The sequence below is a fragment of the Pocillopora damicornis genome, chromosome 13 (genome assembly GCF_964200805.1).
Source record: "Pocillopora damicornis chromosome 13, jaPocDami1.2, whole genome shotgun sequence".
NCBI lineage: Eukaryota > Metazoa > Cnidaria > Anthozoa > Scleractinia > Pocilloporidae > Pocillopora > Pocillopora damicornis.
Window position 1 is genome coordinate 7,880,142 of NC_142682.1, and position 16,214 is coordinate 7,896,355.

At 38.0% G+C, this 16,214-nt stretch overlaps 2 protein-coding genes across 4 annotated transcripts; both read left to right on the forward strand.

The window, feature by feature from the left end:
* Positions 1-24: 24 nt before the first annotated feature.
* On the forward strand, positions 25-6,804 carry LOC113684986 (uncharacterized). Of its 3 annotated transcripts, none has more exons than XR_016182337.1 (4): positions 25-182; positions 5,229-5,430; positions 5,529-5,628; positions 6,659-6,804. XR_016182337.1 is itself a non-coding variant. In XM_089191722.1 (3 exons), the coding sequence occupies exons 1-2, from the start codon at positions 48-50 to the stop codon at positions 5,592-5,594; spliced, it is 501 nt and encodes a 166-aa protein (XP_089047848.1). In that variant the 5' UTR covers positions 27-47; the 3' UTR covers positions 5,595-5,628; positions 6,659-6,804. The 3 variants fall into 3 exon arrangements, 1 of the variants encoding a protein (XP_089047848.1); XR_016182338.1 differs by lacking the exon at positions 25-182 and adding an exon at positions 2,581-2,720; XM_089191722.1 differs by having other exon boundaries at positions 27-182; positions 5,229-5,628.
* A 2,263-nt stretch (positions 6,805-9,067) lies between these two features.
* On the forward strand, positions 9,068-15,890 carry LOC113684984 (LIM domain only protein 3). The gene is made up of 3 exons (XM_027202419.2): positions 9,068-9,431; positions 11,145-11,370; positions 14,631-15,890. The coding sequence occupies exons 1-3, from the start codon at positions 9,428-9,430 to the stop codon at positions 14,866-14,868; spliced, it is 468 nt and encodes a 155-aa protein (XP_027058220.2). The 5' UTR covers positions 9,068-9,427; the 3' UTR covers positions 14,869-15,890.
* Positions 15,891-16,214: the final 324 nt, after the last annotated feature.

Sequence of the window (16,214 nt, forward strand, 5' to 3'; positions counted from 1 at the left end):
CATTTCCGTCGGGCGCCTTTTTCACACCTTTGTGCCGCAATTTAAAAATGAATTGCCGAGCCGCTTTGAGAACATTAAGATTTCAGCTTCTACCTCGGCCCAACACCGTTCGGTTTTCCTCAGCTCCGAGAGACTCGAGACACTCCACCCGCGTCGGACGAGATTTTGGATTCGAGGAAAAGGTTCGCAACAATTTACGTCTCATGACGAAGTTTAATCTGTGTATAGTGATATGACATTTATATGTGTGTGTGTCTATGGAAGATACACTTTTTTAAGTGAGACTCTCGTTTTTTCTTGATTGTGGCTACGCATTCTTATCCGCAAAATTGAGCGACAATAACATTGTCATAGTACGGGATCTTTGCTTAAAAAAAAAGATCATCCAGAATAGTGGCTATTTTGAACAGTTTCTTCGTCATCAATGTAGCAAGGCTGCTACTCCTCATTTGTTCTCGTCTTTAAGAGCTGTACTTTCTTTTTTCGGCCGAGGAACTAGACAATTTATTCCGCTCCATTTGGAAATGATCGATTTTTTTCGAAATGTTCATACATGTTTTGAAAAATTTAAAAAAGGAAGGAAGTCTCTATATCTTCTAGGTTCCTGCCCACATGACGGATGTTTAAAAAAAACCTTATTTGCATATGAAATTAAAACAGTATATCTCCACAGACTTCTGAAATGTTTTTGTCGTGGTCCAGACCTAGGAAGTCGTTCTTTTATAAACTTCTTCATTACGGAAACAAACCATGTTTTTTAGGTATTTTTTCACTCACTAACTATCCATTTTGCTTCTTCAGTTTCCGATCCCAAACAAAGGATACTTTTTCGTAAATTAAGAAAATATTTCCTAATGAATTGGGTTAATCATTCGAGATTAAGCAAGATTAAGCACTCTTTTGTGGTCTTAAATTAATGTCATTAATGAGACTTATTTGATAAATTAAGTTTGGTAATCCTCTTAAAATGAATTTCAAATTTTATGAAAGTTTCATAAGAAAACGTAATTATCACCGGTGCGATCTGGACTATCCTAATATCCATCGGTTCCAAAGCCTTGCTACGAGTACGATAATGAAAATAATTCTTCGTGAGATCCAGTAGACGGAAAGCAAATGAATTTGAATCTCTCATGCAATAAATCATTAGTGAAAGAGAAACCTCGGACTTCTAGATGATGTTTCAGTTATTTACTCTACTTCTCTATCAGTAAATAACTTAAATGAACAGCCACCCGGTAGAATGCTTTTCAAGAAGGATAAAATCTCTGCGAATAATCATCTCAAGGCGTTATTTCGGAACGACTGCGAGAACGTCTGATTAAAGGCGAGCGAACGGTTGCAATTTCACAACGAACAATCATAGAAAACACTTGAAAGTTCTAAATTCGAAAAATTAATGGGAGAGATTTTTCTTGAAATTGGTTGCTTGAATTCAGGGTTGAAGCTCAGCAAATGGTACCCTCTCAGAGGAACATCAGGAACAATGAAATTTCATTTAACTTCTCAAACATTTGAAAACCGAAGCGAACATCACTTCGTGCTTATAAAATCGCTATTTTAATCCTTAAATTCGAGTCAGCTGGTCCTTTCTGTTTTACTTACAGTCAACAATTGTTATTATTTTACAGAGGCAACTAAAAGTTTAATTAATTTTCAACCTTGCACAATGGTATTCAAAAGAAAAGCAAACAACGTTGTTTTCGAAAGTTCTTCACGAGCAAGTTATGTTGGTTTTTCCGTTTCGCTGAGGCGTTACGTAGACTTAAGTTGAAAAATAAATATTTTTTCACAAAGCTGATTTTTCCATGAGAGCACTTTTACGATAAGTAATAGCATTATTTCATCGAAGAAAGGTTAATTAAGTACGAATGGGAAAAAGAAGTAGTAACGGATTTATTTATCTGTTTCCTGTACATTGTAGAAATATTACAACTTATTTATTCAAAAAACGAACTTCGCTCGGAGAAATAACGAGCCACCGATGATTAAGAATTTTTGCGCATTCTGAAAGCAAAAAAGTAATAGGGGAAATGAACTTTTCTCTGATAAAAATAACAACATGAATCTAGATTTCTGCGTAAATTTAGATATCTGTGTAAAATTTTCTGCTCGTGTACGTCATAGGAAGCGTGTGGGCTTGGATAACTTATGTCGAATTGCACAATCGTTGAACCAGATTTCATTTGATCGAGTTGGAACAATGTCACCAAAGTGAAAAAAGAAAGGGAAATTACAGAGACCTACAACTGAGTTATATGACCGCCAACAGCTTGAAAACTAATGCAGTTTTTGATTTCTCCAATTCCCTTTACATCGAGCTGTAACAATACTTTTAGTATGAAAACTTGCGCACTAAATGAATTGTTCGCAATTTCCTCAGCATGTGATGTAATTGTTCGCAAAGAAAGTCAATTTCCTGAGAGGTTCGTTCAAAATTGATGCTAACTGGATGTAAATAATGTGTAAACGAGGTTTACCATAAAAGCCGCTGTCTTTTATTCTTTGTTAATTCTTTGAAGCTTAGAAAACGTTGACAAAAAAAACTATCGTCACCAACAGGGCATAGTTTTTAGAAGGCTACAAAATAAAAGTGCGTTGCTCCGCTGTTGAAACGCACTTTAGTTCCGCTTTGATGATAGGCAGCTTACCAGCCAATTTTGCAAGTTTCTCTCAGGCTCCATCTTTGTTAAGCTAGAAGCTTTTCATATCCCTTAGAGGTGAGATTTTTTCTAATTTTTAAACGAGGTGCAGATGCTACGCTGTGTTGGTGCATGTTGTAGAATAGCAAGTAGTCATGTCTTATCATGCCGGATTCCAGTCCGTCTGCGAGAAGAATCTTTCAACATATGATTATGATTTCACTTAATTTCAGAAAATTAACTCTAAGACATTCCGTTAATCGTTCAGTTCTACTTGATATCAGAGTGAAACTGAAAAGCGGTTGTAATCCAATGAGATTCAGAGTAAGCGCGCCAATTTTCCTGTTCCGCCACCCTGATCTGGTGTGAAACTACAAACAGAGGACTAATTTCTCAGAAATACTGTTGAGCAGTATTTTCACATGAATCTGACGTGAAGTAAGAATCGTAGAGCATAAGTGAAGCCGAAATTCAATGTCTTATCATTACACAGTAATCGTTGTAAGATGCGTTTTCCGTTGTTTACAATGGTAAACAAAATTGGTAGCGAACGTCCTCATTAGAAAACTTATGTCCACAAGACTACATGAATAGAATATCCGAAAATGAAAGAAGATATTATTCAGTGAATTACATAGGCATACTCGGAGAAAAGAACTACGACCTTCCGATCAGTACTTCGGATGCTCTTCCACTGAGCTATAGAGGAATCCTGGCGGGTTAGGCCGTTTAACTATTCCATGCTGACAAAGTTCCTGCATACTGCTGGGATAGGAATGTCAATATGAGACGTCTATGTTCAATGATGATGTGAATAATGAAAATATCAGAATATGTTGCAAGGAAATTCATTTCGGCTATTTAATTCCAGCAAAGCTGCTGACCAAGCCGTCTATCTTAGCCGTCAATTTATTTTCAATTTACTTCCCAATCATTTTTTTAAGTGTGTACGACATACATGTAGGTCTACTAGTTGAGTGCGCACAGATTCTTGACTGAAAAAACCTATAGCAAGGAACCATTTTGCTGGCAGACCAGACGAATAGCCTCACTCAACCTATCTCGGAAGTTTACTGTTTGCTCAGTTACTGAACAGAGAGCATTCCCATCTTAATTGAATCGCTCAACTTATGATAAAGAGAAACTCATTGCGATATGGTTCTTCAAGTGCGCTGTCCTAAGTAATGTTTGTATCGTTAGTGATCAGTAACCCAGTTGATGAAGGCATCGTAAAATAAATGAACAATATGTAACCAAGTTGAAAACTACTATCAGGGAAAAAAGCGAGCTTGGAATTAAAGACCTTAACGAGTCAGCCCTTGAAAAAGGCGAAAAAAAATATTGAAAAAAAAATAGACCATCAGGATATAATCACGCTGATAAACTTGGTTCCTAAAGCGGATGTAGAATTCAGGATCAGAAAATTATTTTTGTCTTTTTTTTCAATTTTTCCTTTCGTGATCAACGAAATTAATCATTGGAAATGAAGCAGAACGAATATTTTCAACCTAAATATGCGCCGACAGAACAATGAATTAATCACAATACAATCAACTGCAGTCGAACCTGTACTGAGCGGTGACATACTAAGCGGTCACCCTGTATGTAGCGCTCACCCTGTATGTAGCGCTCACCCTGTATGTAGCGCTCACCCTGTATGTAGCGGTCACCCTGTATGTAGCGCTCACCTTCTCCTACGCGGTCGCTTGTTAAAGTCCCGATATTTGTTCCACTTTAATAACTTTAACTGTCACCTCTATTAAGCGGTCGTAGTCGCGAGTCCAAACGGCGTGTTTGTATTGTCTTCCACCTGTTTTGAACGGACACTAAAGCGGAACCACTCAAATAAAACTAACAACAATCTTTGAAGTAAAATTTAATCCATATATCTCCCGCAAAATTAACATTCTTAGAATTTTGAGCAAGATTTTTAATATAAATGGTTAATTATTGGCACAAAGTGACGTTTTTATCGTTTTGCATCTTACCCCTTTTATGCGTAACCTGCATTAAGCGCCAATCCCCGTGGGTGACCGTTTAATACAGTTATGACTGCAGTATGTTTAGCCAAGAGAATATTGATAGTCTCTTGGTTTAGCTTTTTTTTAACCCTTTCCTTTTAAAACATGAGAGACCAGTTATCATTGTGCGGTGCAGAGGATTTTTGGGACATGGTTTTCAGGGGGGACATATGGGAAACAGTCGTCGATAACAGAATATAAGGGGGAGTGAATAAAAGAAAATTATCCCATTTTCCTCCTTTAGAAACCTTGCTCGGGAGCAAGGTTTTCTGATGGGGTCAACTATCCAGTTATTGCATTGTTGTAGTGTAGAAAAAAATATATTTAAACCTTAAATTTCAAATGAGGTAAATTTTATGGTGAAACTAAAAAGTCCCCCGACCCTTCCCCCCTTCCCCCTTACCCCCTTCCCCTCTTCCCCTTTTACCCCCCCCCCCCGTCCCTTTCTGTAATAAAATATACTTTAAAACGGAAGAAAATAAAATGCGGAAGAAATTGTGTGCACATTTTTCAATGAAATTCTTGCGATACTTACTGAAATGAAGTGGAAATTATCTTTTCTTAGATGAACGAGATACTCAAAATCTTGATGCTCCTGATGATTGCTGCCAGCACGATGGCACAGGATGCCTCACAAAGCGACAGTATTGCGGTGAATCACAGTGAACCACAGGACACCGCACAACAGAGTGACTTGGCTTCAGCAATCAACAAACAACATCCTAGCAGATTGGAACCGTGTTTTCCACTTTGCTTTCCGGACTACGGCAAGCGAGAATATCTAGTTGGAGAAAGGGCTGAAAAAGACTTGTTGAACACAAACAAAAGATCCCTGTTTAAACAAGTTAAAGGTTTCATTCCACAGTTTATATGGAAAGCTTTCAAACGAGAACAAGCATTAGAAGCAATTAAAAAGAGTGGAAGTCATTAACCTCCACTGGGAAGCAGGCAAATATAGACACAAGGTTAGTAGCTTGTTTCTTTATCTTATCCATGTGGTTGGACTGTATAATTTTTGAGATAGTTCTCTCTGTGTTCACATTGCATCTTCAGCTCCTGCGTAATATGATAATATAAGTTCTCGCGGCAAACTCGACTCAACTGTCACTATGATAAATTTGTGGACACGAGGAAACTAATGCATGCCCTACCAACATACCTGGGTCGTATTATGTACTTATTGACTGAGTGGGCGACTGGGGGGGGGGGGGGGAGGCGGACAGGAGAATATTTGGCTCGAGATCATGACTTAGGGACTTAGGGTAGCGAGTTCAATGCGTCATGACCAAGAGCCAAATATTTTACCGTCGGGTCCCAGTCTCCCACTCAGTCAATAAGCATCTTATCATATGACCAATAAATGTTACAAAATTTCGAAAATTTTTTTCTAAATTTTTTTCGACCTAAATAGTACGCGATAAACGGATGCAAGCGGGACAACCAGAAAAAGGACTCTACGATAAACTTCCCCCTTTGTTTCTTCGAGTCAGAACAAGAAACTCAGAATTCATCGAAAAACGCGCCTATTTTGCTACTTTCTTTTTCCTTTAAGTTTTTTGCGACAGAGCCGTGTGAGTGTAGTACCGGTAACCAATCAAAACACAAGATTCGCTTCATACTGCCCGAGGGCACTGCCAGCGATATGATATGTTCACTTCCTCTCCCTGTTGTAAGAGCCAAAACATTTTTATCTTGGATGGGCCTATCAATTAGTATAAAGAATCTTTCAAATGAGCGCTCTTATTCTTCCACGTTTTTCATTTACCTAATTAATTCTTGTATTTTTTACGTTACCGTGTTCCCACCAAAAGCGTGACTCCATTTTTCTGCATTCAAACCCCACGCAAGCCACAATTCCTCTATTCGCTCTGACGAAGGGCTCATGTTCAAAACGTTAGCCTTAGCAACTCTTTTCAGCGGCCAATTTTCATCATCATCTCATTTAATCAAATCAAATTATCTAACCATCAGTGTGTAATTTTTGTATTATTACAGGGCCGCTGAGAGTATGAACAGTTAACAAGCTTAACCAAGAAAGCGCATGTGTTCTTAAAATGAGGCCATAGGAAGAAATGAAAATCATAACAATTTTAAAGATCCCAAAGAAAAGCATCGCTCTACCAATAAAAGACTATTATCCTCAACAAGACCGTGGTCTTTTTTGGTCTCTCTTATCATTTAAACAACTTTGACGGTAATGATAAAATTTCCATAAATAAAACGAAAACAAAGATTCCAAACAACGACCTCAAACATTTCGATTGACAAGCTGTGACTTGTGCCATTCACTCTTTATTATGAGGGGATTCTGTGGGGGAGAGAAAGAGGAGGAGGAGGGGAAGAGGAGGGGAGGGGAGGAGGAGAAGATGAGGGGAGGGGAAGGGGGAAAGGGAGGAGAGGGGAGGGGTGGGGAACAGGAGGGGAGGGGACGGTAGGCGAGGGGAGGATACTACAGAACGAAGGTAATTAAAACAGGTTAAACACACTCGTGTTTTCTGGTCGGTTGACTTTTTTGTGTGGCATGGTTCCATTTGATACTTCTCTTCTATTAATCATTCGGCCCAGAAATAAGGAACTTCCAATACCTTTGTTTTACGAATTATAGTCCAGAAATCATCAAAAAATTACTTCATTGCGCCGAAGACTGCAAAGAAGTTAAATCACTTTGGAATTAGCAAAATCTAAAACAAAAAGGGCCTAAAGGTCCAGAATAAATGAAAAAGAAAAAAAGAACGTTACTGAACAGCCTTTTCCAATTCCAAAGCAGGAATATTTTGTTGTGTTTTACGTTAGAAACAAGACGGAAATCTATTTTAAGACAGAATAGATGACAGACCACCCAGGCTGACCGGAAAACCGGCAACTCGTAACAGCTGAGAATGTCCAGAAACAGTTGCCAAAAAGAAAATAGCAAAAACGAATTAAAAAATTTCCTGAGTTGGACGATAGCATCACAGCACGGTTTATTCTTTGACGAAAAAAAAATAGACGAGATTTGTAAAGATGTGCTTTATCCCAAAGCTTCATCTTACACCTTTACTCTGGTGTGTGGAAATTTTTCCCATTTTAAAAGAAAATAAACAAAGCAGTATCCCCGGAAATGGATCTATCGTGCTTAGCAATCTTTTTTTGAGGACATGAAAGACAAAGGGAAAAGTTGTTTCAATCAAAAGAAGAAATTTCAGATTTTTAAATTTCATTCTGAAATAGAAATCGTTTGATTTAATTCAGTGTTTTTGTTTCGGTACTTGTGTTTTATTCTGACTAGATCATTTGAAACCCTCGACTTGTTCCCTTTAATCGTTGGCAAAATGCACGAATCTTAGTACCAATTTACGCTTGTCAAACTGTGGGATTGACTTCTGTTTATGCATACAGTTCAAGCATTTCTATCTAGCTGAGAAGATACTGTAGCCAATATAAAATTGGCACGATAAGGCACTGCCAAATGGCAAGTTATTCAAGGTGTTTTTAATTTTCTTGACACTTTCTCCAAGTTAGATTGAATTGTTTTCCAATTTTTTTATCCGTGTAATTTTTTTGCATACATTTTTACCATGTCACTGACCTATGCCACCGTGCGGGTGATTCTCCTCCATGAGAACAGAATGCGACTTTTAGCGACTTTTTAGCGATTTTTTAAGCTAAGGTTTGGAAAGCCAACTCCCCAGTTCGAACTTCTAGCTCACAAGTCTCGTGCTACCTTTTCAAGGCCACGGCCCTAAAAAAGTACAGAACTGTGATTTTATATCTCCAACAAGACAGCTATTTCCTTCCGTTTTCTTCAACTTATAAAATATTTTGGTTGTCTTTATAGTCCCATCCAATCCACTGAGCAGATAGTCTTTTTAATCAGCTCGTAAAGCATGCTAACTGTTACACGACCTTCATGCCTTGTTTCCTTTCTTATCTATTGTAACACTTTCTAAGAAAAGTGTGTCACATGGCTGAGTACGTTGGACGGTATACAAGCGTTTCATTCTCACTAGAAAAGCAAATATTATTGCCAACAATTATATGCTTTTTTCTTGTTAAAAGGGATAGAAACTCCGGCTAACTGTTTGAATATCTAAATCCAAAAGAGCGCGTTACTTTGCATGTGTCTTAGGTGGCATTGTGACCATGGTAACGTCTTGGTTTAAGATATCCACTTTAACGTTTAGGCCATAACCCTGCATTGCTCACCTTGGAACAAACAGAATTAAAATAAACACTTACTTAGAAAAGAATAGATACTTCAGTTACAACATTATTTTATGATGAGAGTAGAGATACTTTCAAAACCCCTCGAACAAAAAGCAGATGGCACTAGAAGATATTTCTAAAATTCCTCCAAAAAACTTGCCCATTAGTTCATGTCAAATCAGATAATTCTCGGGGGGTTACTACCAGTACTTGAAATTTTCCATTTGCACTTCCTATTTTGAGTGACAGCCGCTTGTGAAAGGGGCTTCTAGTCGTTCCGGTTTCTTGACCTTGGCGCATTTTGAAACGCAGCCATATAACTGAAAATCAAACAATACGGATTCAGTCCTTATCTCACAATAGTCAGTCGTATCTCAAGAGTTTCTCGTTTATTTAGGACCCTGGACTATTTAAAACCAAAATATGTTGTGTACAGAAACACGATCTATAATAATTCCGACGCGACTTAAATCAGGTATGCACCTTTGAAGGCAGTGTCAGATTCTGCTGGAGACCAGCGATCTAAACAACAGGCGAAGAGCTGTAGTGAATCTTTGAACGAAAGAAAATCTGTGTAGTATGGGTAAGTAGTAGACATTTTATCTGAATGTTGTTGGGGTGCATTACCTATCAGCGTCTTAAACCATCATAAGTCCGTGTGCTCTTTATAAAATATCCAGGCTTACTGAGAATGATTTGATTATCGTCACAAATTCGCCACTCGGGGAATTCTCTTCCAAGAAATCTTAGATATGATGGAGCGTCAATCCCCAGTTTTATCTCCTTGATCATGAAGAGCGAGATGTTATGCTCCTAGGTTCATAATTGTTCAGTAATATCTGAATTGAACCCAACTGAAGCGAATAGGGCGCCTTTCATTAAATTTGTACTCTCTAGAAATCGATAATGGTCTGACAATTTGGCACAGCTTTCGACAGTTAAATTGACGGTAGGATATGAGAGCAAAGAAGGGATCCATACCGAATCGTCAGTCTTGTTTGGAAAAAAAAACTCTTTCTTTCTGTCTTTATTTCAAGAGGCACGACAAGGAGCCGTTCCTTTTAATCCAATTTTGAAAAACTGAAAAACAAAGCGGATGTATCGGTCAATAGGGGTGCATATACGCATGTACATCAAATTGTCATTGACCTTATTATGGCATCAATCGTTGCAGCAAAATTTCAGTTGGAAACTTCTCGTTCTGTTGCAATGATTAGTTAACAGTAGGGAAGATGTAGGCGAGGTTGTCTTTTCTTAGATATTTTTAACCTTTTATCGACTATTAATTGAAAGAACAGCGGATGGCAACGTGTCAGATTAAGTAATTAGTCGATGAAATATAACCGTTTGTCAGTTCTATTGCTGTTATTTAGAGGGCAAGCCGAGACCGATGGTACGAAAGCAATAATGAGTGTAAACATGCAGTGAAACCAGATCAAGCCAAGCTTTACATTTCATACGAATAATAAAGAAACTGGTTCAACCAGTTTTTCGAAACTTAAAAAATCTTTACCTACTTGTTATAAGATATCTCCCCAATTGGAAAATAATACAAAGAGAATGCTGGCCTTAGCACAAATGAAGCGTCGATATATCTATATTCAAACCTACAAATTCTCGTCAACTGAGCGATCATCTAAGATCAGTATAAATGTATTTTTGGGTGGGAAAATTTGCTTTAAGGAAGTAAACTTCGTGCGACTATCAGCGTAAACGTCCGATATTAGGGTTGAAAGTTAACCCTAAACATGTTAAATTTGATTTTATGCCAATGTTGATGGTATTTGAATCATACTATGCTTTGGGGGGGTTCAGTGTGCTATTTTAGGAAGCGAACGAGAAAATTTTGCGAAGAAACTTCCCACAGTTCTCATGCTTAAAGCATCAGCTTCCTAACAGGTGTTCCCTCTCCCTTCCGAGGGCTTCTTTCATTGTGGTGCGCAAAATTGAAACTAATATCTGAACGACCACTTTTCTAAATGCACTAAAGTCCACTGGCGTTTTCAATAATTAATTTGTCGAGCAAAGATTAGCTGTCTGCCCTTTGGCAGTTATACAGTTCGATAGTGGATATGGGTGTATCCTCTCGTGTCTCGACAAGTTGTAAAACTTGAAGGTCAACCATAGTGATGGTTGAGTGGACAGTTTCTTTCCAACTATTACCATCTTTTATGGCGTAAATAAGGAAAACGGAGATGTAACGCATGTTACACGTTGCTCTCGACTAGGGCGGTGAGGCGCCACGAAACTCGTGGACATTAAAGGAGAAATTTCTCTCGTTTCTCGTTTCTTTTAGATGATTATAAGAAAGAAAAGAAAATGGTCAAAGAAGAGTCCAAGGAAGAGAAAATGTGTGCACAGTGCAGCAAAACGATTGAGGGCAAGTTTTTGCTACGAGCTTTGGACAAGTTTTGGCACGAAGAGTGCTTGAAATGTTCGTATTGCAACGCACAGCTGGCAGACTTAAGCTTTAAGTTTTACCTCAGGGAAGATTTAAAACTTTGTAAACGAGACTACATCAGGTAAAGCATAAATGTTTCTTTTCTAATTGCAAGAATATCTGTGTATTCATCCTCTCTATCATTAAGGAAGAATTATATAGTGAAACTTAAATACGCAGGAACCATTTCTACAGATTTTAAAATTGTTCAATTTTTTTCATTGTAAAATTTTCCTGAAAGCTCAAAAAAGAAAACGGAATACTTCTGTTTGTGATCATTAGATTCTATTGCTGCGAAATAACGATGAAGATAGAAGAAGTATTAGGATTAGTTCGTAAAATTTGTAGATTTTCGCTGTACAGTTTTAATTCCTTTCTATGGTTATAACCTTGGCCCAGATCAGTAACTCCGGTAATTCCACGGCATATCAATTTCCTGCTCAAACTTTTTAAACCTTTTACTAACCATTATACTGAAAACTGGCCAACAGCCAACTTAATCAGTTTATAATTACTAAAAACGGCAACATAGTCCAAAACGAAATAAGAACTTAACGAATGTTCTCTTTCCTCTTTAAAAACTATATCATAATACAGTATGGTGTGCATTACTAAACGCTTTTTATCATTTTTCAAGCTGGTTGAAAAGATTTATCTATGATGGACGCTGAGTGAAAATGCTTCAGCTTCCCGGCAAACGTATTATGAAGTTTGGTTGAATAAACGCTACATGTTGTTAGCTTCTGGCACAAACGGGAAATGGGTACTTGATCAAATTCTATTTCCTTGATCGGAAGGCGACAGTTAATAATAACTACTTTGTTCTGAATAAGGCAACACACTATCGTGTAATAAGTTTGAACCTTGTCGATGATTAGCCAGTGAATGAGCCTTTAACCGTAAATTTCCACAGCGTATTAACAGGTAAAATTACCGGAAATTTTCAAGTGAGCACCAGCTGCTTGCATTGTTAAAATTAACTTGCTGTGTTTTCTCCTTTTTCTTTTATATTTCTGTGTACTCTGCTGAGAGATTCTCAGTACACGATATCTAGTATGTGTTCTCTTGATTATTTATGATTACTCAACTGAACGTAAAAACTGCAGATAGACAGTCTTGTTAACATTGAGAGGAGTGATGCGTCCGTCTTCTTGAAATGCAGACACAACTGATTAGCAACTACAGTAATTAATCAACGACCTTAACAGGATCAACAGTTTGTGAGTGTTCTTACTCAAATCAAGCTGTGAACCTACCTCTCACATTTTTTCTAATTCACTAACACATAAATGTATTCAAAAGATGCTGTATTAATGAAATCAAGCGAGCATTCATGTTCCATTCCACAGCCATAAAAAAGTTCGTTAACTCATTTCTTCAGGCCTAAATGGCAATTTTCAGGCCTAAGCCTCCACGGGTTAATAATATCACTACTACCATTCGACCTTCTGTCATCCTTTTAAACAAATTAAATTTTTTATAAGCTGCTTTTGTCTGGGAGCATAAATCTGTCTTCAGTTTTACACGCAGGTATCGCAAACAACATAATCGGATCTAAGGGATTATTCCACTAAGTCCGCGTAAATTGATCGAAGACAGCCAGCCTCTTGCACGTGACCAGCTGAGAGGATGGTTCTCAGTGTATTTATAAGACAAAGCATGTTTCCCTTTTTATTATTCCAAGCGAAACTACACTCGTGGGGATCATTCTGTCAACTCTGGAATAAATACCCTTACCTTTACGTGACCTAATCGACTGAAAGTCATGACTCTTTTCAGTAAGTTAAAAATGTAAAGCAATCTCCATGTTCTTTGTGATAGCTGTTTATATGGCGAGAGATGACATTTCCTTAAACATGAAACTGAGTAAAAATGCTATAAGTTATAAATAACCAGCTATGGTAAATTGCTAAAAGTTTTCACCAAATTTTTTAAATAGCTACGAGATTATAACCACACACGGCGTTTCTCATTTCACTGACCTTGGCACGTAGATCAATTTTGAAGTATAATGGGTTTTGTTTACTCTCCCTTTATTTGCTTTAAATTTATCACATGGCAGTGTTTAAGTAACCTTTAATCTACTGCAGACATGCCTTTTTTTAGCAATAAGTCAGGTGATAACTTACTTTAGCTTCTCTTCATCATCATTGAATTTAACTGGGCAGTTTTAAAAATCCTCACTGTTACTTTGATGATGCTTTGACAATGTTTCCTAGTGACTAGTGAACTTCGATCAGAAGTAGTTATAAATAAAGTCATTGAGTGGCTCAATATTTTAGCAATACCTTAGGGACGCTCATTATTTATTAACGGGGGGGGGGGGGAGTGGGGGCGGTTGGAATATTTTCTTTGTGTCCGGATAAAACTTACCTGATCCCCCATAAGACTGAAATATTCGAATGATCCGCCTCACTCGCAGTCAATATTTTAGCTGGCGATGACTGATCTTCCCTCGTTCCTCCTGAAAACCACGTGTTTCCCCAAAATACCATTTCCCCCCACTCCCCCCCCCCCCCCCCAGCCAAGGCGATAACTAATGAGGGAGAGCCATGTTGCATACTAAAAATGGACGTTATTTGAGCTGATAAAGATCTGATCATACCTTAATATGACAAGAAGTATGTTTATTATTGTATTAGATTGCAGTCGAACTTTTTCATATCGTGAATCTTTGGGCAGCAGAGGGGCGTTTCTCAGTTAAATCTGTGAGCGTTCCAACAAAAGATTACTCTAAGAAGCACTCTGGAGTCTGGCCAATATGGTTATAGACACTAATGATAGGAATGGCTTTGTCTGAATATTTTAAGGTCTTTTAATGGAATATATTCAGTATTAGGTTTCTTAAGCGCACTTTTCACCTCAGTTCAATTGTATTTATTGTTGTTTATTGTCATATGTACTTAATGCTGTACATTGTAGCGTTCTTTTTGCTGAAAAGTTCACAAGTTCTTCCCAAGAAATTTAAATTTGTTAGTCGATGTCGTTATTTGGATAGGTTTCACTGAAGCTTATTTGATAAAGGTAGGCCTTTTGCAATTTTCGATGGCTCGCTTAATAAAATTGCTCTCTGGACAGAGGAAAAAACAAGGAAATTGAAATTTAGCCCCCATTTGAACAAAAATCAAAATTGTAACACAGGCCCCAGGTTTGAGAGCTAACCCCCATATTTTGCCTTGTTTCGTTGTGTTCCATCTCCTTCAGGAGATTTTGAAAAAAAAAGAATCTTTACCTATTTGACATCGCCGTACTGCATCATTCTTGCTTCAGACGTTTCCCGTAGATATTATGCCCACTCCTCTCTCGGCTGTCCTTACATATTAGCTTTTATTTTCATTCCAGGTTATTTGGTGCCACTGGACAATGCGCACACTGCTCCAAAACGATACTACCGCTGGAAATGGTGATGCGGGCTCGTGAGCACACGTATCACCTTGATTGCTTCGCCTGTCACATCTGCCAGTACAGATTCTGCGTCGGCGACAAGTTTTTCCTCCACTTTCAGGTGGTACTTTGCGAGGCTGATTACTATGACATCACAAGCATTTTCAACGTCAACGACATGGCTTACTATGTGTGACTTCCGGTGATTTCTCCCCTGATCCTGATGCACCATTTTAGAAAGGTTTGAAAAAGGACAGGCAGAGAGCAACTCACGATCAAAAATTAGAATGCTTTGGACTGCATGCCTCCTATGTTTTCTCATATTTGTCCATCAGCTTTAACGTGACAACTCCAAATACCCTTTAGCTTTTTCTTTTAATCATATATTTGTATCTTAGCATCTTCGGTGCAATGAAAAGAGGATATTACATGGCCGCGCGGAGATACGAAATTTATCTTCGAGCGCTGACAAATGTTTCACGAGTGAGCGAGGCGGACGAGCGAATACTTTTTAACAAGAGAGGAGGAATTTCGTATCTCCAAGCGGCCATATAATATCTTCTATTTATCATATAAACACCAATAAAATACTGAATAAAAGGCGCTGCGTCAAAGGCGCGATTTCTGTATGAAACCATAGCGACAGTGATCTTTTCACGCGTGAAGATGACATGTTATCTTTACGCGTGAAGATATCATGTTTTCGAGCAAAAGCTCACTTGGTATTCCACCGATGTTTATATACTAAAAACGTTTTCTAATTGTCATGTTATTATTGTCAAGAACGTTTTTGGGAGAAAGACTTCGTTCAGATACCGAATGAAAAAGTACTCTGGAACATCGAATTCTGAAAACCTCTTGACTCTTACGTTTCAACCACAAGTTCTCTAGAAGGAAACTCAGGAATTCTAATGAGAGGACTAGTACTTTGTAAGGTAGAAATAAATAAGCCTCAAACTAAAAAAGAAGTTACCACTTAGCAGTATTTTTACAGAAAAGGCATACAAGGTCATGATAAGCGTTTGAATACCCTCATTCCTCTAAAATGCGTTTATTATAAAATGCTAACAGAGCAGTCTGTCAGAATTAAATGCTACAATACAGACATCGGGTTTTGACAACATTTGATCATTTAATACAAACAACATCAAGGCTCTTGTGCAAATGATTTGTTGGCAGGACAATTTTCCTTTTTTATTAAATCATTTCTCTCCCGGCGAACAGACTGGAGTACCATTTTGTATACTAACATAACCCTAAGCTTCCAGACGGTACCGAAGAAGGCCCCGGGTTGGCATCGGAATCTGTCAGAAACTAAAATCTCCGTATTACATAAAACCAAGAAAATGCCCGTGTTGCAAAATTAGAGAGTTATAGATCCCTATACTACGAACATGAAACGGAAAGAAATTTCTACTGTGCTGTGTGCGCACCAACCGATAAAAATTGATGACAGTCACTAGTTTTTGCGACGAAATCGAAGGGACCGGTCATCATTTATCGCGGGGGGAGGGAGTGTGGTCGATTTTGGATCTGTAACAC

Bases quoted from the DNA above. Each gene is read 5' to 3' on its own strand.
- LOC113684986 (XM_089191722.1), top strand. From the start codon at position 48: ATGAATTGCCGAGCCGCTTTGAGAACATTAAGATTTCAGCTTCTACCT. The intron at 183-5,228 runs GTTCGCAACAAT...ATCTTTTCTTAG, and splicing joins ATTTTGGATTCGAGGAAAAG to ATGAACGAGATACTCAAAAT.
- LOC113684984 (XM_027202419.2), top strand. The intron at 11,371-14,630 runs GTAAAGCATAAA...TTTTCATTCCAG, and splicing joins TGTAAACGAGACTACATCAG to GTTATTTGGTGCCACTGGAC.